This window comes from Erithacus rubecula (assembly GCF_903797595.1).
Source record: "Erithacus rubecula genome assembly, chromosome: 5".
Taxonomy (NCBI): domain Eukaryota; kingdom Metazoa; phylum Chordata; class Aves; order Passeriformes; family Muscicapidae; genus Erithacus; species Erithacus rubecula.
Window position 1 is genome coordinate 25,290,401 of NC_136687.1, and position 26,527 is coordinate 25,316,927.

Sequence of the window (26,527 nt, forward strand, 5' to 3'; positions counted from 1 at the left end):
GAGGCATCCAACATGGTTTTTTGAAAGGCAGTTTGTTACATCCTTAATTCCAAATAATCCTCACTGCTGAAATGGGAGGCAAACATCCTCCACTGTGATCCTGCTTCTCTCTTGCTCTTCAAAATAATTGAGGAGTGATACTTACACAAGGTGACTGCCTACCCTAGCTCCTCTAGTCCCTTTATCTTCATTCAGATGCTAATGATGGTTTAAACCAATGTTTGTGATTCACAGACCTAAAGCAAAGCTAGGCACAAGGTCTGAAGACAGTAGGGGAGCCAGTTATTTTTAACTCTCCTCCTTTCCTAAGTCAATATTAGGATAAGCAGCAATGAAAAAGGCCAACATACGGAGAAGGAATTTGAAGCCAGGAGAGCTGCAGAAGCCGTCAGAACAAGCAGCCTCACAGGGCAAAGGGCAGCAGAGAGACACTGGCAGGTGCTAAGTGGGCTGGGGACCATTTGTCTCCCACAAAAAAAGCACTAGACTCCTCAGATATTTACAATGGCTTCTGTCCATTCAAACTGTCTAACTACCTATATATTTTAACCTCCCCTAAAAAGAGCTGTGTGCCTCCAACATCCCTGTTTATGGCAGAGGATACAGTTATTCTTCTGAGCCCTGTTTTGATCAGCCCCCAGCTGTACAGCTGCTAATGTTTCTGGAGTAAAGCATTTCCTCAACCCTTCATCTTGTCAAGTTGACTAAATCCTACAATGTTTTGGAAAAGGATAATCAGAGCAGGCTTCATAGATTTATTCAAACTACAGAAACTCTGCCTGCAGTTTGCTTAGCAAGAGATTCCCAACAAAGTTTCATGGAAGTTTGGATTTCAATAACACATTTTTCCTACAGTAGTATATAGTGCATTGGGAAAAAAAATAACTAAGGAAAGGAAAATATAACTTTGGTGATGGAAATTATGGATAGGAATTGCAAGAATTTATTTGGATTTATGTTGGCTTTACAAATGTTTTCTCCCATTGCAAAGAGAGGGAAAGAATATTCTGTATTATCTTGACAATAAGGAGAGCACGCTTGTATTTCCTTTGACTATGGAATAAAAATCAGAGATTAAGTGACCTGTGCCTATTCCTTCTCTGAGGTGTTCATGACTGATGGACAAAGATAGCAATTCTGAATTGGGCATTTGTTGGTATCCTTACTGTTATTCCTTCAGCAATTAGCCTGCTAATGAGGGACAAAGGAAGCAAAACATGGATGGGAATAAGGCCCAGGTTGGTGACAGATTACCCCACAAGCCCCTTTCTCTGAAAGAAATCTCAGATGTGTAAAATCTGAATGGGCTCCATCTTCCTGGCTCTTGCAGTACATGTTCTTTCAAAGCTGCAGTCTGGGCTCTCCTCCCATGTTTGCTTCCTGCAACCTCCCAAGGCACTCGTGCAGGACAGAAAAAGGCTGGTGGATAAGCTCATTGCAACAGAAGGTTGGGGTGTGATGTGTGTTTTGGTGCTCCCTGATTCTACAAACCTGCTCAACAGAGAGATTAAAAGATTGCTCTGTGAAAGCTTCACCAAGGTGTCTTTGTTCACTGATTCAGCAAGGAGTCCTCTACTAAAAAAAGGCTGACAAGGCTTGATAGTCATGTACTTGTGAAACAACAAAATAGATTTGACTCCTACACACCAGCTCCACTTAAAAAGAGCAAAATACACTTTCCAAATGCATATTCTTCATACACCACAGGAAATGAAAGATAAATTACTCTTTCCCCTTCACCCCTTCTTTTCCTATACACCCTAAATAGAGATCTGATTAATCCATGATGAGAATCTGGGGCCAGTCAAGAGAACGACAGATATCCTTGTGATTTCTTTGGGGCTGAAAGCCAGACCTAACAAAAATTGATCAGCATTTTCTCACCAATTGAAATCCAATTATGGTAACACATTTTGTATGAAGGACATGGGCCTAACAAATACAGTGATAGTGGACACAGAAACTGTTAAATGACATCTCATTTTCTTATAGAAAACTGTGTAGTAATTTATAGTATTTCAGTGTTCCTTTAGGAGTTCATTGCAGAAATATTTTCTAGGGATAATAAGGAACTTGACAATTGCTCCTTCTCAATGTGTTGAGTTTAGCAGTCAGGTAAAAAAGTTTGTACCATGAAAAAAGCCCATGTTGATTAAAGTATAAATTCAAAATTATTTCAATGCTTGTGTTGTGGTCAGAGCAGTGAAATTTGTGATTTCACCAGCAAGCAGAAGCTTACAAAAGGAATTTGTTTTTTGTTTGGACAATGTCCTGCAAAATTAGAAGTTTCTGTACGTAACATTTTAAGCACAGTTGGTCGTCAAGGGTTAACTTGGTTAGTGGAACCTAAGTGAAAGTTTTAAAATACTGTTGTCATAGAGAATAAATGCCTTCAAAGCTTCTATAGCATATGTTATTTGAAAGAGCACTGAAATAAAGTCCTGGTTCTAATTATTTTTCTTTGCAGAACTTCTCTAACTTTATTGCCAAAGAAAAGACTTCCAGAGCCAATTTTTAATCTTAATTATACCAGATTCGATCTGGAATATTTCCCTTGAAGTCAGACTTACACCAGGTTTACACAAAGCAGAATCTGGCCCAATCTCCACATTAGACTCTTTCTCAAAAGAGAATTTAGATTAAAAAGCAAAATATCTAACAAAAAAAAAAAAAGCCAGCAATCTAAGGATCATAATGTAAGTAAATGCTGCTGTATCCTCTGTTCTTGGGCTTTCCTATCAAAACCTGAATTGTAGCTTCGTATGCACATCTACAGGAACATTTACCTGCATTTTCCTCTCACCTGACTCTCTCATTTCTTTCTCCACAACCACTTTGCTCAAGAGGAGTGCATATAACTGAGTTCTCTAAAGGATTGTCAACAACAAACAGGCAAATGACCATGCAACTGAGGGAGAAAGTGCTCTCTGCTGAATTACATGAGGTGCAGACTAAAACAAGGTGATCCCAGAGAAAAAGGCCAAATAGTTTTTTGGAGAAGTAACAAAAGAAGAGAGGAACAGTTTTCCCTGACATTTCAGGGTTTCAGTCTCTCCTGTCTCTGGACTAAAGAAAGAAAAATGAGGACATGGACATCCTTTGGAATGGCTTGAGGTGTGATTGGCACCACTTGATTTCTTCCATCACTGGTCAGGGTCATAGAACATTGAGTACAGGAGACACACAGTGCTGCAAGAAGAATGACAACATGATTCATGCCTCCTGCTGACATACCTCCAGCATAATCTTGGTAAATATGAGTAAAACAAGTGAGCAAACCCAATAACTAAGAGGAATGGCTACAATAATTTCCAAGTCTGGAGCTTTTTGCTGACTGTGACAATGTGGATGCTGATTCTTGCAACTCCTAGTGGTGGCTCCGCACAAAACTTAATTCTGCAAGCTCTTAGGAAGCATTAATGGCTTTCCATCTTCTTAATCCATAGGATGGGGAGATCCATGTTCAGAAACAGTCTATGCCAGAGAAATAGAGGGAGAATGTTTTGTTTGTGTGGGTATTTTGAAGCAAAGTTCCAGTGAGGAGGAGGATCATTTTAGAAACCTAATCACAGTTCATAAACGTTGGTTGTAGCTCCAGTATTTCCAGAGCAAATCACCCCAAATGTGTGTGTTAATTACTAAGCATCAGAAGAAAACCTCTTGTAGAATGAAGCAGAAAAATGACATTTCTTGCCTGGAGCATGGGTGGTTCCAGGTACTCAGTGAATAGATATGTTTCTCTCCTGAGCCTGACATTTTATGATGCTCAGCCTATCTCGGCTCTACTGTGCCCATGTAGGAATGTATGGTGGACGTGATCAATCCAGGCAAATGTGAGGACCGACACTGACACAGATGTTGGCACATGCCCACCATGTCACGGTGACCACGACATCCAGGGTGGCCTCCACACCATCCAGCTCCCCCGTGCAGAACTCAGGGCTGGGCTCCCAAGCACAGTAGCCCGAGGGAAGCAAAGCTGGTACTAATAGTAAATAGCTGCAGAACGAAAGCAGGCTTGGTCTGGCTGTGGTTTTGTCCTGCTGTAATCCATTAATTGCTGCAGCTCGAAAGAACAAAGGCAGAGATAATGGTCTCGGGAGTTACGAACCGAAGTCAAACCTGGGCTGAATCAGCAGAGGATCCTTTGATTTTAGAGGGAAAATTTTTCATTTGTGGCACGGGAGGAATTTATGTCTCTGCCTTACTTGCAACACCCTACATCCCCCGGGCTGGACCTGCGGTGCTGGAGTCACTGGATTCCCGGGACGGCCCCTCTTCTCCATGTTCTCCGGAGCCGGTCGGTGGCTAGCGCAGCGCAGAGGCAGCAGCGGCCGGGGGCGCGGTGCCCTGCGGGCTCTGCGGCTGCTCCGCGGGCTCCGGTGCCCTCTAGTGTCGCACCGGGCGGCGGTGGCACTGCTCGGCCGGCGGGGAAGGCTCCCAGCAGCCGCCCCGGGAGCGCTGCCTGCCCGCCCGTCGGTGCGGAGCCAGCGGGGCGAGGGGCCGGGCGGGTTACAACTCCTTTTCCCCTTGCTTTGCCTCGCCCCTAAGCTCCTTCAGCCCGCTTCTGGACCAGAGCTGGCCGATTGTTCTGTCGCAGTCAAAAAAGTCATAAGGAAAAACAAAGTCTGTTTTTCAAAGAATGAGGCTTCCACGGCTGTTTTGGCGGCTTTTAATGTCAAGAGCCAAACGCAACAATGAAAGCAAAACAGCTCGATGTCGTGGCAGCAGCGGCCTCGGTGGGGAAGGAAAACGGCGGATGAGGGGAACTACCTCAAACAGTCATGTGGGGAATAAAAATAAAAAAATAAAAATAAAGGCTAGGGAGGGCAGGCTGGGCAAAGTTAATTTCTTTTGTCTGGCTCCCTGTCCTCTCAGTGACATGGGATCCCTGCCATTCAGAGCCAAATGCTGTTGAACAAACAAGATGAGGGAATCTGTACTTGTGGAAAGATGGAAAGAAATAAAAAGATCTAAAAATCTGGTAAAACTGTAAATGTACACAAGACCCTTCCACCACCAGAACACATTTCCCGCAGGGGCTCAGGCCCTTGGTGGTCTCCTGCTTAGCTCTCCTTCCTAGGCAAGGCAGCCCCCACGGCTGTACTCTCTTCCCTGGACGATAGAAGTGCACACAGACATGAGGCCTCTCTGCTTTCCCCTCTCTCAAGGGTTTGAGGGGTCTCTGCTCCAGGCTGTAGCTGCTCTTCACGCAGGGGTTCCCGCTCTGAAAGGTAGAAAGGGTGACTGCTGCTCCCTGCACCGCTAATCAAACCCAGACATGCCTTCCCACCCAGTCCAAAGGCTGAGGCCCCTCAGCGGGAGTTCCTGCTGAGCTCGGCCCGGGGCACCCCCTCTCGCCTGCCCGGTCCCGACGGTGGCCATGCAAGCCACCTCTTGGGCTGTACTATAGGCTTGTCCAGTTAACCGCTCCCCGGCTCACCCTCGGGAGAGAGCTGCAGGAAAGGATTTATTACTTGAAACAAATTGTGATTTCCCCAGGGAGGGGGATGCTGAGCGGGGGAGGAGGAAAGGGGCCTCGAAGGCTCCCAGCCCCCTGGAAGCGTCTGAGAGTGGAGAGAGCCGCCCCGCAATAACCCGAGCCGTCGGTGCTTCCGCTGCCCGGACTCGGCGCCGCGGGCCCGGGGAGGGGGACACACACCCCCACACATCCCGGGGGGCAGATCGGGCGTGTAAACAGGCGAGAGCGGCTCCAGCCTGGGCGCCGCACTTTCCTTGAGACGTGCAGCTTCCATCTGTTACCACATAAACACACGCTAACGGGATGCTTTATGCTCCAGCCCGTCAGCGGAGGGGAAGGCGGGAGGACAGGGGAGACGGAGAGGTAAAAAATCCCCCCACCCCCAGCCTGTCCTCTCGCTAACCCCACGTCCCCCTCGCCTCCCTGGACGGGACCCCCCTGCACCACACGGGGCGGGAGGTAGAGCTCAGCAGCCGTCCTGGAGGGTTTATTTTAACTACCACCTCTCTGCGCGGGGCCAATCCATAGGCACGGCCGGCACTGCGGAGAGGATCGGCCCGGGGCACAGCCCAGCTCCCCCGGCTCGGTGCTGCTCGGGGGGCACAGCACGGCCGGGCCCTCACTGTAGGGAAGAGAAAGCTACGTCGGGAAAAGTGCCACCATTCCCCAGAAGGGTCCCTGGGCGACGGAACACTTCCGTCCCTGTCTCCACAGAGCCGTCGGGACCCCACCCGAGGAGCCAGACTGGCCTAGCAGGCAGCCTTGCCAGTCCCTCAGTTTGCAATTTTTATTTTCGCTGGGTCTTGTGAGATCCCACGTGGAAGCCGTTAACGACCTCTCGATAATGATCATGACAAAGGCATTATTCAAATGAGGCAGGTAATTGCAACCAGAAGGCGCCTCCTCCTCTTTCCTTTTGCTCCTTTCTTTTCGAAAGAGTAACTCTCCCATTACATCCCATATTTCACCAGAAATCACCCCGCACATTAAACCAGGTACTCTCACGCCGGTATATCGTCGCCCGAGCCCTCCTGCAGGATCGCCCCTGCGCATAGCCAATTGACACTCATCTTCGAGGGACTTAAATTTGCGAGACCCCGTAGCTCTGATCCAAGTCATGATAAAGCATTTCCCTCCACAAATTAAGGGGTTCAGGATGCTGAGTGCTCTCACCCTCCCAGATGGAGAGTTCCAGGGTGCGGTGTGGTTTTTTCCTCCTGTGTTGTTTGTTTGTTTGACTATTTTTTTTTCCTTCGTGCTTTTTTGACTCACTGGGAGCCTGTTGTTTATTCACAAGCATTACGGTATCCTGTTAGCATTCCGACCAGGGGCTGCTCATAGATCTGACTCCGATGATTTCCTGCAGGAACATGTGGAAGCAATAGCGGGGTTGTGCACTCACCCGAGCCGAGGATGCACTAGTGGAGGGCGTGCAAAGGGCCGGGAGCGCTGTCGGGAGCCCTGAGAGCCCAGACACGGGTACCTCAGCCCGAGCGCGCATCCTTGGGAGTTGGTTCTCGTTTCTGCCTCTGTTCTATTCGGGGCGTCTTCATTTCAGAGGCATAACTCTCCCTTACTTAGGAAGGAGAAAAAACACTGAGTCCTGGCTCTTGACTTCGAGAATAAACTTCTGTTTATAATAATAAATGGGAGAAAGAGGTGTGGGTGGCGGTGGCGCTGGACTGGAGACGGAAGGAAAGGAGAAAAGCCCCGGCCCGCAGCTATGGGGCTGGTGCCGTGCCCAGAAGGGAGCAGGGACCCGTTCCGCTCCGTTCCTGGGGCTGCACTGCCCCCTCTCCGCGGCCGCCGCATCGCCGCGCCCCGCCGGCCCCGCTCGCCGCGCTCCGCACGAAGCCTGCAGCGAAAGGGCGGCGAGGGCAGCTCCCCGGCAGCTCCTGCGGCCACTCCTTATCGCCAGTGATAGCGACGGCCAACAGAGCAGAGATACCCAGCGCTGGCTCCCCGGCGGGGATCAAAGCTCCGTCTGGAGCTGTTCAAACAGGACGGGCTCGGACGTGCGCTGCCCGCGCCTCCGCCGGCACCTCCGGCCCTTGCTGTCCCTGGCTGGGTTATTACTGGGGTCTGTTTGCGCCGGGCAAAGCGAAGGCGGAGACGAAAAGAAGAGTATTCTCGGTCCCTTCGGAGCTGCGGGCTTTGGGGGGGGCTGACTCCTGGCGAAGGTTACCTTTCGTTGTGCCTTTCATTCATAAATGTTAGTGATTCGTCTCTCCCCCCGTCTCTCTGTGCCTCCCGGTCCTGGCTGGCTCACGGCCGTCCATCCAGCTTTCTAGCCCAAACCCGAGTTCAGCGGTGTACAAAGCACACGAGGAAGCCGCGAATTCGTTTCCAAATCAAACTCCCCATCCATAAACTCCACTGTAAGCGTGGACATCGAGTCCGGCGCCCTACCCATCGTCCTAGAGGGTCTGAGGAGGGAAGGCTCATTCATGAAATTTGTGAGCACTCTGAGTTTTCATGAAAGTTTTTTGGGTCTCTCTTTTTTTTTTTTTTTAATTTTTTTTTTTTTTTTTTACATTTTCTCCCCCTGCAGTGCAAAACTCCCCGCTTCCCCCCTTTCCTCCCCCTCGCCCCTGCCATATGGCCAACCTCCCCCTCCCCTGCAAGGCTGCTGAAATCTGGAGGCAGAGACTGGCCCCCCTGCCTGCGTAAGAGCCTCCCGCCGGCGCGCCCGCCTCCAGCCGCGGGGCTGGGGGCGCCGGGCTAGCCAGCCCGCTCTTATTCTGAAGGGGCCTGAGGGGGGCTTCATTTCCTGACAGCTATTTACTTAAAGCAAATGATTAGTTTTGGAAGGATGGTCTATAACATTGAATCAATTACGGGACGCGGTTTGTGAGACCATTACAGTCGGATCGGGAGGGAGGGCGAGCGGGAGGGAAAGAGCGCGGCTGAGCAGGGAAAGTCACAAAAGACGTGGACATATTTTGGATGTTTTACAATCTGCAGGATTGGGGCTGCGGGTTGTAAAGGAGAAGGTAAGAGGTGAGGGGCATTTTCCCCACCTTTTTCTTTTTTGTTTTTTGCACCTTTTCTCCAGCGGGTTTTTTCCTCGTTTGTTTTATTAGTTTTTATTTATTTATTTGTTGGGGTTTTTTTCTTCTGTTTGGTTTTTTCTTCTTTTCTTTTTTTTCTTTCAATTTTTTTCCTTCCCTCGATGCGCTGAGCCGAGCGGAGGGCTTCTTTCCGCGGGGCGCAGGCGGCGGGAGATGTCGACCCCTCGTCGGGGTGTGGGGGTGCAGCGCTGCGCCGCGCCGGCCGTCGGGGTGCGGCGGCGAGCAGCGCGGGCAGCGCTAATGACAAACACATTGGGACGGCGGGGCCACCGCGCCGCATTCCTGCCGCGGGGGCGGGAGCGACCCGCCGGGGCTCCGCGGGCAGCGGCGGTGCCCGCCCCAGGGGGGAAAGCGAGAACGCGCATCCACCAAGTAAGCGGCTCCCTCTCTTCTCGGGTCCCTCGCTCCCTTCACCCCGTTGCTCTCCCGCCCCTTCCCCCACCCTTTGTTTTTCACCACCTTCCCTCCTTTAGATCCCCTTTCTCACCTCGCTCCCCCTGACCCAGTAGCCTAAAATGCCCCGAGATTCCGAGCGGAGGCACGCACACAACCCCCGAAATGAGACCCGATCCATCTCCATCCCTGCGCGCCCCGTCTTGTTTTAAAAGTGTCTTGGTGAAAGGGAAGATGCTGAATTTAGACAGGGCTGGTACCTGGAGCCTTTCCAGCCTGCAGCCCCTCTCTCAACGGGAATGCCAGCCCTGCCGTATGCCCTGCCGGACTGCTGGACCCCACTGCTTCCTACCCCGGGAATGGCAAAGTCTTCGCGGCCACCTTTTGGATTTTGTCAAGCGCGGAGTTGCAAACTGGCCAGCCTCTGCTGGGCTGGAGTCCCCTGGAGAAGTCCTAGGAGAAGTAGGAAATGGCTTTTTGGCTGTCCGAGGCATTGCTCAACATTTTTGGACGCGGATTCCGTAGCTCAGGAACCGTTCCAGAGAACAGGACTTGGACAGCTTTTTCTGGAGCCAGCAGCGACAGATCTAGCAAGGCAGCAGCGGTCCCAGGGCACAGCAACCAGCCCCCGGGACTCGTCCGCACCCCGTAGGGGAAGCGGCTGCGGACCAGAGGAGGGAGCGATGCCCTGGCCCCGCCAGTGCCGAGGGCACGTTTCCAGCGCCCCTCGACGGTATTTTCGGCGCATCTTTTACCAGTGCTCGAGCTCCCTAGCGCTCCTTCGGGGCCTAAGTCTGCACGCCCCGAGAGGGCAGCGCATTGCCTCGGCCCTTATGGGATCCTACGAGCCCGTTCCCGGGGCTTCGGGCGCATCGCTCTCTCGGTCCCAGAGATCCCAGGCGGGCGCTATCTCTGTCCCCCGTCGGGACTCCTGCCCCTCTCCAGACCCCGTGCCCTGGGGCTTCGTGCTTCGCCTGACGGAGAGGGCTGGAGAAGAAGCGTCGACCGTAGGGAAACACGTCTGTGCTCTGCTCCTCTCCGCCTCCCCTACCCCGTTTTTCTTTTTCCCGGCTACCTCGCATTAAGGAAAAAAAAAAAAAAAAAGTCATCTCTTCAGCTTGGCAAAGGCTTTCCTATTGTTTCCTAGACAAACAGCGAAGTGGCTGGGAGCTGCCATCTCTGCTAGGTTTGCTCGGCGTCCCGGGCAGCCTTTGATCTGCGGCGGCTGCAGCCGTCGGGCTGCGCCGAGGGTGGGCGTGCGAGGGGGAGCCGCTGTGCTGCTCCCCGGGGGCTGCGGCCGGGCTCCCCACGGGCCGAGGGTCTGTCAGGAGCCTGCAGCCTGACGGGGGCTGGAGAGTGTGAACTGAACTTCCCAGCACCATCCACACCCCACGGGCTGCAGGCGGCCGCTGTCTCCCCGACGGGACGCACCGGGGAAAGCGGGATGGCTTGTTGTGCTCCCGGCATCTCCCAGGGCCAATGCGAGCCCAGCTGGAGTCCCAGCTCGGCTGACTAAGCTCTGTGTCCTCAGATGGGACAAGACACAGGATCAAAGCAAGGAGACAGGCATCAAAGATTCCTCTGTCATCGTCTCACCAAAATCTGAGCTGTGGAGATGCGACTTTTAACTCTGTGTGTAGAAACGCTAGGGGAGGGTCTCCCAGCAAGGGACTTCGGGTTTGGCTTCTAGTTAACAATGAGTATTTTAGAACGGCCCTCAGCTAAACAGCGGTTTAGCCAACCTCAAAGCTTGGGGGAAAAAAGTTTGCAGAAAAATGAGACCTCACAAAACACTGGGATTTAGGAGTCCACAAGCAAACCAGCTCTCTCAGCCTGCAGGCACTCTCCTGCTGCTTTTTACCCTTGTTCTGGTACTCGTCTCCAGACACTGAGAGGGGCAGGAGGTGTGCCAGCCCAGCTGCCATGGGGCACTGGGGCCATTTTTGCTGTTACTAGTTTGTTGATGTATGGGAAATCTTCCTGTGGCTCTGAGCTTGGTATATAGGTATTAGGTTTCAAGAAAGCAGGAAGTAATAAATATTTTAATAAAATACCCTTCTGTGCTATTGGACTAGGATTGAAGTAAAGTATATATAGACAGAAAAACCTTGCATAGTCCATACCTCACAGATTATTTCCAGCTATACCAGTTGGTCTAAAAAGGAGGCTGAAATGTATAGCTTTATAATCCTTGCCTTGCTTGCTTCTTTATTTCATCATGACTACAATGGTACCCACTTTTGCACGAGCACTTTAAAATTTTTAGTGAAAGATGTTTCCTTTTTTTTACTTTTGAAGACTTAAAGACAAAGGAATGGCTTCTGAGATGCGATTTTTCCTGATGGAGGCGAGAATTGCTGATAATTAAAAAAAAACAAGCAAGAAAGCAAGCGATCCTTTCTCTCCCTCTTGCCTTGTTCTCCTGCTTGACTCATCTCTTGCAAGCCTATAAACTTTGCTTGGGCACCCAAGGGAAAAGTTTGCAATAGCTAGGCTTCCTAGCTCTTGTGGTCAAGAGAGATGGATATTTTTTTCCACACAATATTTCTCAGCATTTGAGTTGGGATCTGAGGTGTTCTTTGATTTGACTCTGAGAACCTAAGGAAGGTGTATTGAAATGCCAGCTGGTTTTTTTTTTTCCTCTTTTCTCCCCTGTTTTCTGGGGCAGTCTGGAAAACCCACCTTGGATCAAGTTGGAAAATTTAGGCTTTGCAATTCACCCACCGCCTTGAGCTCCTAGACTGAAGGACTCTGTCCTGAAGAGTTAGACTGAAGAATTGGGACTAGAAGGCTTGTTGGGAGGCAGCCTTACTGTGTGTCCTGAAGAGCCCAAAGTACTCAGCAGGAACCCAGTACTGGGCTATCCTTGATGCATCGTTGTTCCTTGGGCTTTTCTTGATGCACAGTTTTTCTATTCAAATATTTGTAAAGGGACATGGAACACGCCTCATTTTGGGACAATATTTATGCCAGTCTTTTTCATTGAAGAGCTTTGAGCCTTTCCCCAGCAAAACCATCAGACCCACATGTTAGTGCTGCAGGGCAGCTCTGCTCATGTGGAGAGTTGAGTTTGCAGTTTGGGAACAGGGAAACAAGAAACGTTTCAAGAGATCCTGTCCGAACATCTACATTCAGCTTTTGACATGTACCACAAGAAAGAAATGTCTTTAATGTCTTTTCTTGGGCTGGCCTTAACTCTTCCTGGAAAAGATCAGCTTTCCCAGAAGGACAGAGTGCCACTCTGACAAAATCACGACTGAATTTACCCAGCCCTCTCATAACAAGGATAATCATATCATTACGTGCCAAGATTTACAATCCAAATACTGTCCTATCACTTATGTAAATACAGAGAAAATGGGACCAGGGTTGGTGTGTTGTTGGTTGGGTTTTTTTTTGTTGTTGTTTCTAGGGGCTTTTTGTTGTTGTTTGGGGTTGCTTTTTGTTTATTTGTTTGTTTGACGTTTTTTCTAGGAGTTTTGGTTGGCTTCGTTTATTTTTTGTTTTGTTTTGCTTTGTTTTCTTTTAATCACATGAAATTAAAAATGTAGGAATTGTGAATTCTGAGTTGATTCGTGGTTTAGGTTTAGGGTGCTGTGCTGGGGACCAGCGCTGCCTTTCGCCGGGCAGGAGCCGTGTCTCGTTAACATGGATCAACATTGCCATCCTGTGGCGCCGAGTACGAGCTGCAGGGGCTGGCAGGAGCTCAGCCCAGCAGCCTCCGGGGTTGGGAGATGGGCTGCTTTTCCGTCCTGGAAGAGGTCTTTGGTTGATTCACTGCGGTATGAAAATGGCATATACCCTTGGCTCTTCTCTGTCCCCCTCGGCTCTTTCTCTTTAGATCCCTTAGAGCACTCATCTAGGAATATCGTAATTTTCTAAACATATATTTCTATTGAGTTTCTGAACTCGGTGATTTAAACTTGTCTTTTGTGGCACGGCCAATGAAACCTTTCTTTATAGGAAGCCAGTGCTTGGCAGTTAGTGTTTGGAAAGTTCACTCCTGAATGATAACAGTCCTTCAGAACTAGTTTTCTGATTTTAATTTTTTTTTTTTTTTTTTTTTTTTAACTACTAAAACGCACAAAAGAGGTACCAGGATTTCAGTCAGAACCTTTCAAAATCTATGTAAATTCAATGTTCAATTTACCCCTGTTCAACACGGGGCAAATCCCTGCAAAGAGTTTGGCAAATCCCCCAGGGCATTACCTAGCTTTTACCATACACACCCATGTTTCTATTTTAGCTAGCAATATCCTAAGTGTGCAAGAAGTTAAGGTTTGCTCAAACTCACATTGTACATGTCATATTTATATTGGGTTTCAGCTTGCATAAACCTACTGGCTTCTGCAAGGCTACACCAAGTTATGGATTGATAGACCAGGGTTAGGAACTGAATCTGATGTATTTATCCAGGGCTGAGATTTGGATAGCTGGGAACAAAGACAACTGGTCTGCCATAAGGAAGGTAAAGGAGCTAAAAAGGTGCATACAAAGGTGTATGTGATTGTAAATAAAGAAAGGCAGGATAGATGTACCTGCTTAGTGTTGGGGGAATGAGTAAACTCTCTTGCCCTGAAGTGTGAAACGGTGCCTGTGCTAAACCTTGAGTCTGACTTGAGTGTGTAAGGATTTGCTGGTGATGGCACTAGCATTCTTAAGTCAGATGTGTGATGCAACTAAATTCAGTCCAAATAAGTTTTGAACAGGTGTGATGGTAAATCCTTAGTACATTATTCTGTCTTTCACAGTGAAGAAGTGTTGCTTTGGGTCTTGATGAGATTAACGGGTCATTGAGGAAAGATCAAAGCTCTGGGTTGTGAAAGAAGAGCCAGAAGGAGAAAACAAATTTAACTAAATCCTTGCGTTTTTTAACTGCAATGCTACGTTGAGACACTCCTTGATTTCAGTGTCAGCCCAACCAAGACAGCCAGTTCAAAGTGGCACTTTGGAAATGCCATCATCTGTATTTACATCATTGGGCTTCAGTCTTCAATTACACACACAGCTCTGCAATGACCCAAGCCCAATTCAGCAGAGTTTCTGGTGTGCAAGAGATGAGCTAGCTTTGTGTTTTCTCCTCCTGTGGTGCATCATTTGGGTAGTCTGGCAAAACAACACAAGAAGGGGAGAGTTGAAAAAGGGAAGAGTTAGAAAAAGGAGGGAACTTGACAGAAGTGGGGTAACATTGTCTTGTGGATCTTGGGAGATTAGGATTCAGATCAATAAAGTAGACCATGGTAAATCTTTAAAGAGTTACGGAGGGTTACTTTATTAGAAAACAATGCAGGGTCTAAATGTGATAAAAATGAGTAAAGAGCTTGAAACTGAGGGAGCAATTTGATATCCAAGAGTCTGTTGTCGATGGGAGACAGATACATAAACACATGGCAATTATTGGTAATTGAAGAATCAGGCAAGATGCCTTGTCTCTGCTGGAATGCTGTCAGCTGAATTTCTGAAGGTGTTTGTACGTGTTTTTAAGGCAGGTAATCTTCTAATCCTGCTTCTGAGACCTTTATGTTTGAATATGAAATTCTTTTCCTCTGCAAAGGTGTGCTGTCTGCTCTACCCATTGCAGGAGGAAAGCAGGACTAGATCAGAAACACTCCTTGGCATGTTGTAAGCGTTTAGTTCCCATATGGCACTGCCACAGTTGCAATAACTAGACATACCTACGTGCTTTCATATCTCAGCATCAGGAACTGAATACCAAAGGATGAATAGAAACTCTCCAGAATCTTTGAAAAGTAGTCCCTGTCTTGGCACATCATCCTTTATTTTACTCCTTGGTCAGTGTTTCAAATTAGGGGCTCTTCTGTGGAGTGTTTTTTAAATCTCTATTGGATTAATGCCAAATCCAGTTGCTGTTAGAAGTCACCAACAAAGCATCTGTTGGTTTCAACAGGAGCAGGGATTGCAGGATCTTCTCCTTTAGAAATTACCTAGCATGGTATTTGGGGGTTTTATGTACAAATGTCATTACATGGCACAAAAAATTCATAGAAGCTGATTACTATTGTTGCCTCTATAAGACAAATGCTTTAGGATTATATGCTTGAAAGCTGAAATAATTGCATGTGATCTATGACTCTCTGCACTGTTGGGGAGAATAGATTCTCTATGAATGGCACTGCTGGCCTACAGTCTGTCATGGATTTATTTCATTAGAAAACTTCAGCATGTGTTTTAAATAGCATGTCTCTCGATCAAGGGAATTCTTGCTCAATAAGCAATAAGCACTATTGTATTACATTGTATTCTGTAAGCTATATATACACATATGTACAATGGCAAAACAAAAATATCACTCAGGGTTGTACTATTTGTAATAAGGGTAGCTTCAAAATGTCCTTTTTCTCTCATAAAAGCTGCTTGCAGCTGAAAGGTCAGAACTTACTGTGTTGAAGATGTTACATCTTCTTTGATGCATGTGAGGGTGCTGCCTATGTGCAGGGGCATTTCTGTGGGCTCAATCCCAGAGGCTGCCATGGGAGCAGAGCTGCTTGCAGGCTGTTGGAGAGGGTATACACCAGGATTTGGTTCCTAACACCAGGACTTGGCTCCTTACACTACCAGTGGAGAGAAGGTGTCACAGTGTCTCCTCTGCCTGTCATCTGCCTATGGCCACACACACCTTGTGGCATGAGTCTCCTTGGGCTGTGCCTGTGAACTGGGGTCCTCGGGCCGTGATGGGAAGCTGGACTTGGGCACTGTAGAAAAGGGGTCCTCCTAAGTCTTATAGAGTTGCCAGTCCACTAACAATCTCTTATCTTTTCCTTTCTGTTTCAGTTGTTGGTAGCTATGGGTACTTCCCCATGGATGCTCCTGATTCTGGGATGTTTTCTCACAGGTAAATTTTTCTCAGTCCTCTAAGCCTCTCCACCCCTAATTTTTCATAAATCTGTATTTAACCTGGCTTTCATTCTTCCCACAATATCAAATGCCACATGGTTGTCGGCTGGTCACAGACCTGTTTTTTTCTACTTTTCCCTCTGGCAGGCTATGACCAGCCCTACTGAGAGGGCAGCACTTTTGCTGGCCCATATTGGCCACTTTGGCTCTCCTCTGCTGCTATAAGCTCCCACAGACTTGTGTGAGTGTGCAGGGAAAGTGATCTGCCCAGCTCCAGCTGTCCCAGGGCAGAGCAGTGCGGGTCAGGCTGCCTGTGTGGGCTCCCCCATCCTCCCACGCCGCTCACCGGGGCTCCCAACATCTGCTGAGCTAGTTCATGGTGATGGGAGGGCAGGGCAGGCTGTGCCACAGGCTGCCAAATATAGAAAGGGCCCGTAGACTGAGGTAAATCTGGGCAGGAGTGGAAAATGATTTCAAAGGCAGTCTGTATTCCTGGTGCAGGTTTATTGCAGAGAGTGCCAATTTCACTCAGTGGGCCTAGGTGCTTGTTTATTGTACAGATCATTTGGTAGACTGAAACCACAAATATATTTCCTTTGTGAGCTCCTCATTTCATACGGTTTGGATCCTCTAATTTTCCATCTGAGAGCTGGACATGCACCAACCCACCTGCAAACTATCTAGACTCGCAAATCTGTAACTGGAGATTGCATCTGAAAACCAGTGCCATCTACAACATCTACTTCAGTGAATTGCAGTTACAGTTGGCTAGAAGCATTCTGTACATTTTGGCTAGAGGTAGATATGATGTACAAGCTCCTGCTCTGGCTCTTTGCAGAAATTGAAGACAGATGTAAAATGCAAGTTTTAATCTTGGGAAGTGGTTTCCAAATTTCAGGTGTAAGCTTACTTGAAGGCTGACAATGCTGCTGGTTTCCTGACCATGGCTGTAAGAAGGTGTGAGATGTCTGAGACCCAGCAGCCAGGGTGTGGAATTCAGTGGTCTGCAGTAGAGCTGTGTTTGCCTTTGGGGCTGGAAAGCTCTGGTGTGAATTGGGAGCTATCTCTAACTTCACCTCTGTCTGTCTTTCACCTCTTGATTTGACAAACAGAAGTCAGCAAGCAAACACTTAACATTTCAAAGGAAAGCCATTTGCTATTCCTCGGGCAAAGCTTTGGCTTTTAACAAGGGCAAATTTCCTGGGACATCAGCAGGTCTAAAATAGTCAGAAAAGAAAGCTGCTCTGGATCCTCCCTGCTTCTTCTCACATCCCTGTGCTGAGGCTTTTTTGTGTATTCACATGCTATTTATTTGTGTCTTTTTGCAGGACCATTCCTAACATTTTGCCAGCTTCCTCTGCCAACTATTGTTCCCAATAGGAACGAAATGGTGGTCCAGCTGTATTCCAATTTCACACTCAAATGCTCTGGGGACAGCGAAGTGAGCTGGCAGTACCCAGTGACCGAGGGAAACCACAGGGTAGACATTAGACATGAGGAAAACAACAGTGGCTTCTTTGTGACAGTGCTGGAAGTGAGCAACGCCTCGGCCGCTCATACGGGCTTGTATGTTTGCTACTATAACCACACACAGGTGGAGGATGGGGAAGTGGAAGGGAAGGACATCTACATCTATGTGCCTGGTAAGTGGGGCATGCCACTGCTGTGCCTGGAGCTTTGGGTGGGAGAGGTGAGCCGTGGATGTTCAGAAGAGGTGGTGTTGCTGGTGGCAATTTACTGTCCAAGGAGGAGAAATAACCCCAGGGCCATTTCCTCATGTGTAAATCAAAACCAACCCCTGTAAATCTATGGATATGCTTTCCCTTCTTCCTATTGGTTTTCACATTTTGATGAGAGTTCTAGTTCTCAAGAAGAGTGATGAACTCAGAACTTTAGAGCTGAGGGGCTGGAGAGCACACCTTGGTGGCCAGGTCAGCTCATCTGTGAGAGGTTTGCCTGGCTCCCAGGTGGGGATTAACAGAAATGCCAGTCTTTTCAGGAGGCACTTAGGGGGATATTCTGGGATGTGTACTGACCAAACCAGTGCCGTGTATGATACTAAAGCTTCTGCCAGATGAGGAAGGCAATATCTTGTTCTTAACCTGAATTAGGCTTGAAGTGAGGACTGGAAAAAGCTCATGTGTGGACAGAGCCTGGGAAGTGTAAAGCAAGGGAGATGTCTTGGGAATGGCTGACAGAAGGAGGGGAAAGAAGTGTTCCTGCTGGCCAGTCTGACACAAGATTAAACACATGGTGCTACTGTGCAGTGCCCTGTAATTTTCAAGGCAAACACAGACTTCCCAGGCCCTGTATTGCATTTCTCTTTAGTGGTGGAAATCTGTTGGATTCAGAAAACATAGCATCCCTTCTTTTTGGAAGTACCTATTTACAGCTTTGCCCTCCCACCCCCTTGTTCTGACTGGAAATCTGCTCAAAGGCTTTCCCCAATCTCTATGGGATGAAAATCTTTATGGTCATAGCTGAGATAGGCACCAAAGGCTGAGCCACGACTGACTGCTTTTGTAAAGCCCTGTCTGGATGTTTCCTCAGCATTGGCTGGGCTTCAGGGCATGAGGGTCACAACTGCAGGGACAGAAGAGATCAAGCCACTGGATTTGCAGTAAATATTTTGAACAGGGAGCAAAAGAGAGAAGAAGAGATTGCAAATCATCCTGCAAAAACTTCAGCATGTTCTGAAGTAGATGATGCCTGCAATGGCAAGGAAGATTCTGGAAGGGCAAAAAGCCAGGAAGCAATAACAGGACATGTTTTTAAGGCTATTTTGCAGCAGCATTCAGTTTTTGCTGTTGACAGTGTGTGTGATTCAAGGACAGTGATTCTTCCCAGACTTTCTCTCCATTTGCCACAACAAATGTAAAGTGTTTGCGTTCGTTCTTGAAGCAAGATGTTTCAGCAGAGGCTGCCAGCTTTGGCACATGTATCTCAATATCCAAGCAGCTCTAACCAAATTACCAGAAGATGCTGTTTATGTTAAGCAGTCTTGAAACTCACTCAGGAGATGAATATAAAGGCAAGAGATGGAAGATTTCTTCAAGAGGACTTTTTGGTTTGGTTCTGAAAAATCTCTAGACATCAGCCTAGCAGATTTGCAGGGCAGAGACACCCTGTAATTTTTTCCACTTGCTAACCATCAAGATGTCATAAATGCAGAAACATATCCTTTCCTCCAAATTATAGAGAATGTCTCTGTTTCCACTATAAACTTTGTCTTTACAATTGTTTTTTCTGCAATGAATTAGGAGGGCAATGGGTGGCAGCAACCCACTTCAGCCAGGGAAGATTACTTTGGGACTTTATACAATATCCTATTTTCACTAACAGCATATATTAAACCAAACTAGGTGAATCTTGTTTCTGCTTTAAATTACAATGGGAAAATGAATACATGGAGTTGGCAGCATTTTTGGGATGGAGTGCTGTGTTTGGAATATTGCTACAAAGAGCCTGCCAGTGCAGCAGAAACTCTATTGTTGGAGGGATTTGGATTGCTATTTATTAAATTTTATTATAAAGCTTTGCACAGAAGCTTCAGGCTAGCAGAGATTATTTGTTTATTCTGAATGGCCAAATGGAGACGATTTGAGGGATATGCTTTTTATGCGTAATGTTATGCAATTATGTTTTAAACTCAGACTTTGGATTGGCTAGGGAGGAAAGTTGGCATGTATTTTGTTGACTTTAAAAGAAATAAAACTACTAGGCCCTTGTTTGCTTTTTTTCCTAGTTGAATACCATATTCTGAAAACCACATGCAGTGACCATAATTAACTATGTCTCATAACTGTTATGTTGGACATGTTAGAAATACATGAAGATAAGTACCTTGAACTATTTTTGATGAAATGTGGCTTTAGTGGTGTTCAACATAAACAACATGAAACTGACTTCTACTTTTTTTCTTGCTTGGAAAGTGTTTGGATTTTTTTTTTATATTTTTACTTCCCTCCCTGCTTATGTGCTGGTTAGGAGACAGCAACTAATAAAAAAGGGGAAAAACATGCAACTTGAAATCATGTGAGTTGTGATTAATAACATAACATTTTGGGGGGAGGATCTTTTGTCTTTTTCATTTTTCACCCTGAATTGTCACCAAAGAACCTAAGTTCTTTCCTGCTTTGTGCTTAGGAGAGATGTTTAATTACATGTCACATCAAATAGCTAAAATGAGATAGCACATGAAATTAGCAAACCATACCTGCAATATCTGAAACACTGGGGGAATGAACATAAGCTTCACTTATGACCTATAAGTGATCACTGAGATGCAATTCTTGTGCATGGACTTGCTACAAACAAGACAGTGTAAGATTACCTCTTGTTTTTTTACAGACCCAGACATGCCTTTTGTTCCTTCCATACCAGAAGACCAGTTCATCCTAGTAGAAGAAGGTGATCCTGCAGTTATCCCTTGCCGGACAAGTGACCCAGATGCTCAAGTGACTTTAGTTAACAGTTTAGACAAGTCTGTGCATGCTTTATATGACACCAAACAAGGCTTCATAGGCAATTTTCCTGCAGGCTCATACACATGCAAAACTATGGTTAAAGGCGTGGAGTTCAAGTCTGATGAGTTCCTCATCTATATTATAAGAGGTATTTATTTCTGTTCATTTAAAAAAGCAGAAAAGTGATTGTTTTCTTTCTTCACACTGTGAGAGCACCAGCCTCACAGGTTTATATCAGATATTTCTCCAATGATGAGCTCCTTGCTCCTCTGGCAGTACTGCCAGTTACTTAGTTGTGAGTTTACTTACAATTCTGATGAGAATAACATGTCCCTAACTTTGTCCTCTCTCCAAAATTATTGCAAGAAAAGGGTTTTGTAGTCCGTGTATTTTAATCCTATTTGCTGAAACACAAATTAAAAGGCTAGTGTTTCCCAGTGACTTTGAGCTGTCAAACTCATGATAGTCTGAAAAACATAATGATTTAATTATTTTGAAAACATTTTTCCTGGCCATCAAGGAATTCTCAAACACAGTCACTGATCAGCAAAATGGAAATGGCTTTTATACCCAATGCCTTTTTCTAGAAGGATTTGAGATAGGAGCCTGTAATTAAAATTTTATTTGTGGATCATTTATTTGTGGAATTGAACTCAATGCCTGTGCATTCATGCTTTAAATACAAATTGTTTATATTAGTATAGATCAGCAGTACTTTTAATGAATTTTCAAGGTGATTCCCCAGTGAAGGAAATGAAATGGAAATCTTCCTCTGAAACTGCACCATGTGAAAATTGTAATCTTTCAAAAACTAAATGAGATCTCTCTCTCTTCTCTTAGCTACTTCACAGCTGCCTGTTGAAATTGAAGCTCTTAAAACCGTCTACAAAACCGGCGAGACCATTGTAGTAACATGTGTGGTCTTTGACAATGAGGTGGTTAATTTACAGTGGAATTATCCTGGCAAAGTGGTAAATATCTCTCCCTTTTTTCTTTTTTATTTCACAATGTTTGTAGTTACTTATTAGGCAAGCAAGTGGGGCTGTAAAATATTATTCTCTTATCTGAATGAGGACAGCTGAGGAGAGAAAACCAAGTAAGTTCTTTTAATTTTAGATTGCCACAAAAGAAAGTCAGCCACAAAAGGTAAATTTGCTGTTAGTAACTAAGCAAAGCATGGGAAGAAGGTGAGGTATGGCTGAGGAAGGAATACTGTATCTCAGGTCTTGTGCTGTTGCAAAAAATAAATGTTGTGAAAATAGAAAGATGTAGGTTGGACATCTGAGTAGAGCTCTGCTGCTGAAGGTCTGAACCTCTAAAACAGCTCTTTCAAATCCTGGTTCTTGAGGATAATAAAGGACAATGAAGAATCAAGTCTACAATCTTAAATGTTCTTCATTATGCAGATATAAATGGAAATGATTCATACAGTCTCTGAATTTACTAATGAGAAACATCTAGTAAGAAAATTTAAAAAGTTTTATAGTACCCTGAAAATTTTCAATTTTTTTTACTGGTTAAATAACATTGGTTTACTGTTAACACTGGTTTAACATCCTTTTGCAGTGAAAACTTTTATTCAGTGAAACTGGGCTAGGGCCAGTCTCAGGCAATTTCAGAGTATCCCATGCAAAAATCTGGTTGCTGAAGGAATGATGTAATTGAAGTGTACCTAGCTGTTACTCCAAATACCCTCTTTCATTAAAGCAAGTTAAGAGCCCAAGAGGAAAAAATATTTGAGCAAGTTTTGGTTTGTTTTCCATCTTATCCATCAGTATAGTGATACCTTTCAAAACTAGCCCCAGCATATTTTTTTACCAGCCCCTCATGATAACATAGTCTGTCATTTTCACCATCCTTTGACTCTCAGGAGTTTTCTCCTTGTCCATAAATTATTCTTGTTTTGAGAGGAGGCAGAACATAGCATCTATTTACTGGCTACTTTTTGTCTGGTGAAGGGGATAAAAATTCATCTTACTTCATGGGCATTGAACAAAGGGGACTCAAGTGGCTTTTACATCTGAGGAAAAGCTAGTGCATAAAGGGTGAATTGCTCTGTAAAGTTGCTTACCCAAATTTTCAAAGGTATTTGTTTCTTGTGAACAAAAGAAGAGCTTTCAACCTCAACCTTCTGTGCCTGCCCCCAAAAGGGTTATTTTTTATAGGCACAGCTTTTCTGTTGTGGCTGAAAAAGGCATCCTTAACTGAATAAACAAGTCTTCTGCCATACAGGATTTAGATGTTTGCTCTCACTTCAGGGGTATCAAAGATCCTCAATGATGTGCTTTTGGCTCAGTTACTTAAGCAAGGTTTTTTTTTTTTTCCTTTTCCAAACTACAGAAAGAAAAAGGTCAGATAAAACTTGATGATATCAAAGTCCCGTCACAGAAGCTGGTTTACACCTTGACCATCCCTGAGGCATCAGTGAAAGACACGGGGGATTATGAATGCACTGCTCGCCATGCAACCAAGGAGGTCAAGGAAAATAAGAAAGTAGTCATTACAGTTCATGGTATAGTCTGATTTTAGTGTCCAAAATTATCAACACATCAAAAAACAGCATTCTTGAAAAATGTTGCATAGTGTAGTTTACACAAGACTTTTTCATTTACAGACAAAGGCTTTGTTCACCTGGAGCCTCAGTTTAGCCCTCTGGAAGCTGTCAACCTGCATGAAGTCAAAAACTTTGTTGTTGATGTACAGGCTTACCCAGCACCAAAAATGTATTGGTTGAAGGATAATGTGACTCTGATTGAAAATCTTACAGAGATTGTTACTACTTCAGGAAGAGTCCAGGAAACGAGGTAAAAAGCCTTCTGACCCTTACTTTGCCATGCTGACTTGAGTTCCTCCCCCAGAAACCTGGGCACTGCTCACTCTTTATACCTCAGTTTGTTGGTTCTTCCTCAGTGGCAGTTAAAAATAGTTGATTTGTTTTCCATTCCAAAGGGCAATGCCTAATTTACTTCTTCTTTCTGCATTCATAACATCAACTTCTTCAAGGTTATTGAGCAAGAAACCTCTTTGCTCCCTTTAACATGTCTCCACACCAATAATTTCCAGCTCTTTCCAGTAAAATCAGCCTTTGTCAGGTCCTTGCAGAAAGTGACTAAGGCCACTTCTTTCTCAGCTGTATGTTGATAGTTATTTACCACTTGAGTAATGACTAAAAGGCATGTTAGAAATGCTAAATGTCACTATGTTATAATTGCAGCACACCCAGATTACATGTTGCATCAAAATGATTTTTTCATGCCTGCTTTAAAAATACAAACAAAAACTTGCATTTCTGCAGGTTTCAGAGCATTTTAAAATTGATACGGGCCAAGGAAGAAGACAGTGGATACTATACTTTGGTGGCTGAAAATGAAGATGAGATTAAAAGTTACACCTTCTCATTGCTAATACAAGGTAAGAAGCCCCAAAGCCTTGCCCACCAGAACTCATGGCAATCAGCAAAGACTTGATCCAGTTACACATTGCATTGCCTGGAATAGGGATACAAGAAAGGCACAACAGGGTGAGCAGAGCAGTGCGTGCGTGTGAGTCTCTGGAGCTTTTCTAGCCTGATCCTGGCTTTCACTTCTGCACTGGCCTTCAGCCAAAAAGAAACTTTATCCACCCAGCTAAGTCATTCCAGCTGACAGTAGGATGATAGCTCATTTAGCATGACATGAAGACGTGGCACAACTGCAGCACTTCCTTCTCGCTGCTCTAGCCTAGAGTCCACTCTCTGCTCAGGAGACAAACACCTCCTGGTTGAGTCTGCTCTGTAGCTCTTGCTAAGGTGTTGGCCAAACAACACCTGCCCTGCTTTGGAATTTGAAGCTGGTTTTTTTTTGGTAGGAACTGACAAATATTTTAACAACCTCCTGACTCTTTCCCAGTTCCAGCTCTGATCTCAGCCCTCGTGGATGATCACCACGGCTCTGCAGGTGGGCAGACAGTGAGATGCTTGGCAGAGGGGACCCCACTTCCTGATGTGGAATGGCTGGTTTGCAAGGACATTAAAAAGTAAGAGGAGTGGGTGGCTTCTTACCTGAAATATGACTTGTGTCCTCAATTATCTTAACATAATTAGTTACTGTACTATGTTTTCCTTATCAAGAGCCAGTAAGTTTCAGATAATCCTTTTCAGAGGCATGTTGCTTATATTTCAAGAGAGGTTGTCAGTGCCCTTCTTTTTACATCCCAGAGGACACAAAACAATGCATTAATTCAGGTTTCTCTCATGAAAGCTTTCTGTTCAGTAAGCCAACACCAAGGATTTCACAGTCCAGGTTTGAGTAAGAATTTTGAGAAGTAGCTCAGGGATTATTTTTATCTTGAAGGAAGAAAGGTGCAGGTTTTTCAGAGATGCAGTCTAAAGACCCTTCTGGCCCTTAAATGTGTTGTTGTCAGAAGAAATTTGCAGGGAAGGGTAACTTTTGTTCTGTTCACTCTTATTTATCCATACCTACACCCAACACCCATTTTCCCCATTATTCTTATCTGCAGGTGCAGCAATGACACCTCATGGACCCTTTTGACTAACAATATCTCTGATATACACATGGAAGTCCACCTGGATGAGAAAAACATGGTGGAAAGCCAGGTGACCTTCCAGAAGGTAGAGGAAACCCTGGTTGTGCGATGTGTGGCAAGGAATGACCTTGGCGCCGTTACTCGAGAGCTGAAGCTTGTGGCTCCCAGTGAGTTTGTTCTGTCCTTCAATGCAATTACAACAGCCAGCTTGACCCTGCTCTCACTCCAGCTCAGTCCTAATAGATAAAAATATTAATTGTTGTAGATAATTAATTAAAGTGGATTTTTTTCCACCCTGGTATTTCTGAGGATGAGGCAATTTACAGGTCTTTATGATGCATCTGCTTTTTGTTCATTATGTGGTTCCATAATTCATTTTACCATGCTAGTAGTGGCTATGGGACATTCTTCTAGACAATCTGCATTTGGTTTTGAAACAAGATGGCAGAGCAGCTCTGGGCTTGGAAAGACTTTATAGTCACCAGCCTCAGGAACTGCTCCTGCCACTTCTGCAGGACATAGGAACTGCAGAGGTGGATGTGTGGGGAGTTGGGTGTCTTCTGTGTGGGATGCTCCTCATGGCTCATGAGGAAAATAAGGTCTATCTTTTTGCTCCACAGCCTTGAGATCAGAGCTAACGGTGGCTGCTGCTGTCTTAGTGCTGTTAGTGATTGTGATCATCTCACTGATTGTCCTGGTCATCATATGGAAACAGGTATGTAGAAAAGATTTACAGTTTGGGTACTGAGCCCTGCTGGGTTTTGATCTGCTCTAAAGTCAGGTCCAGGACTAATGCTTGCTTTTGCATTCAATGTGCTCTGCAGAAGCCAAGGTATGAGATTAGATGGAGAGTCATTGAGTCTATCAGCCCTGATGGCCACGAGTACATTTATGTGGACCCAATGCAACTGCCTTACGACTCCAGATGGGAGTTTCCTCGAGATGGGTTAGTGCTTGGTAAGTTTTCTGTAAGGGACTAGCCTCACCCTTCCTTGGGGAGAAAGACATTCAGTGACCATTCTGAGGTCTCTGCAGGACTTGCAATGGAAGTTATGGCCACAAAGTCCAGAGTCTCGCTCTGTCTGTCTGTTTTCCTCAGTTCTCCTTCCTGATCCTCTTCTAGAGTAGCATCAGCCCTGAGGTCCTTGTATTGGTGTCTCCTGTGCCTCTGTTCCAGTTCTTCCCCACATGCCCTGTGTGTAGTGTCCACCCCTATGAGGCTTACGGGACTCTCTCAGTGTTAAACACCCTTTTCAACCCTCACTTCTGCTAAGGCATCCATAAGAAGGATGTCAGTACTTTTAATATACTTATGTGCAGAGGCCAAGAAAATCTGCAACTAGTTATGAGTTTTATTAAAAATATTTTTTAAATTATTAATCCATGCCATGCACGTATCAGTGCCGAGTAACTGCATATTTTTGTGGCTACTGTCCTTCTTTCTTCTTCCTTCCCCTTCTGCTTTCTTGCTTTGCTATTCCTCATTGGAATTCATACAGAATTCAGTCGTAATTAATTCCTCAAGGCTGGCCCAATCTTTCATTTATATCAACTGAAAGTGTAATGACTATAGAAAATTTTAATGTTATATCCAGTTAGTGGTTAAATATAAAAGGCTTCCCTCTCTTGGAGATATCTATGGACCAAACCGTAGTGCAAAACACAGGGGAAAAACACAAAATGTGTCTTTTGTTTAATACATTTCAAGAAACATACTGGCCTGGTATAGCTCTCCA

At 45.7% G+C, this 26,527-nt stretch overlaps 1 protein-coding gene and 1 long non-coding RNA gene across 3 annotated transcripts in view; one reads left to right on the forward strand and one right to left on the reverse strand.

The window, feature by feature from the left end:
* Nucleotides 1-4,534: 4,534 nt before the first annotated feature.
* Nucleotides 4,535-6,200, reverse strand: LOC306802569. Its single transcript, XR_013774405.1, has 2 exons — nt 6,092-6,200; nt 4,535-6,055 (listed from the first exon to the last, which is right to left on the reverse strand). It is a non-coding gene; the product is annotated as an uncharacterized lncRNA (long non-coding RNA).
* A 2,043-nt stretch (nt 6,201-8,243) lies between these two features.
* Nucleotides 8,244-26,527, forward strand: part of PDGFRA (platelet derived growth factor receptor alpha) — a 34,614-nt gene continuing 16,330 nt past the window's right edge. The window contains exons 1-12 of one of the 2 annotated variants that reach the window (XM_079306125.1): nt 8,244-8,482; nt 15,739-15,799; nt 17,130-17,444; nt 20,152-20,415; nt 21,108-21,238; nt 22,608-22,779; nt 22,882-23,071; nt 23,563-23,678; nt 24,155-24,281; nt 24,765-24,958; nt 25,412-25,506; nt 25,616-25,748. In XM_079306125.1, the coding sequence (XP_079162251.1) occupies nt 15,751-15,799; nt 17,130-17,444; nt 20,152-20,415; nt 21,108-21,238; nt 22,608-22,779; nt 22,882-23,071; nt 23,563-23,678; nt 24,155-24,281; nt 24,765-24,958; nt 25,412-25,506; nt 25,616-25,748 (1,786 nt within the window). In that variant the 5' untranslated portion in view covers nt 8,244-8,482; nt 15,739-15,750. The remainder of the gene's footprint in view (nt 8,483-15,738; nt 15,800-17,129; nt 17,445-20,151; nt 20,416-21,107; nt 21,239-22,607; nt 22,780-22,881; nt 23,072-23,562; nt 23,679-24,154; nt 24,282-24,764; nt 24,959-25,411; nt 25,507-25,615; nt 25,749-26,527) is intronic. The other variant, XM_079306124.1, reaches the window with a different exon arrangement.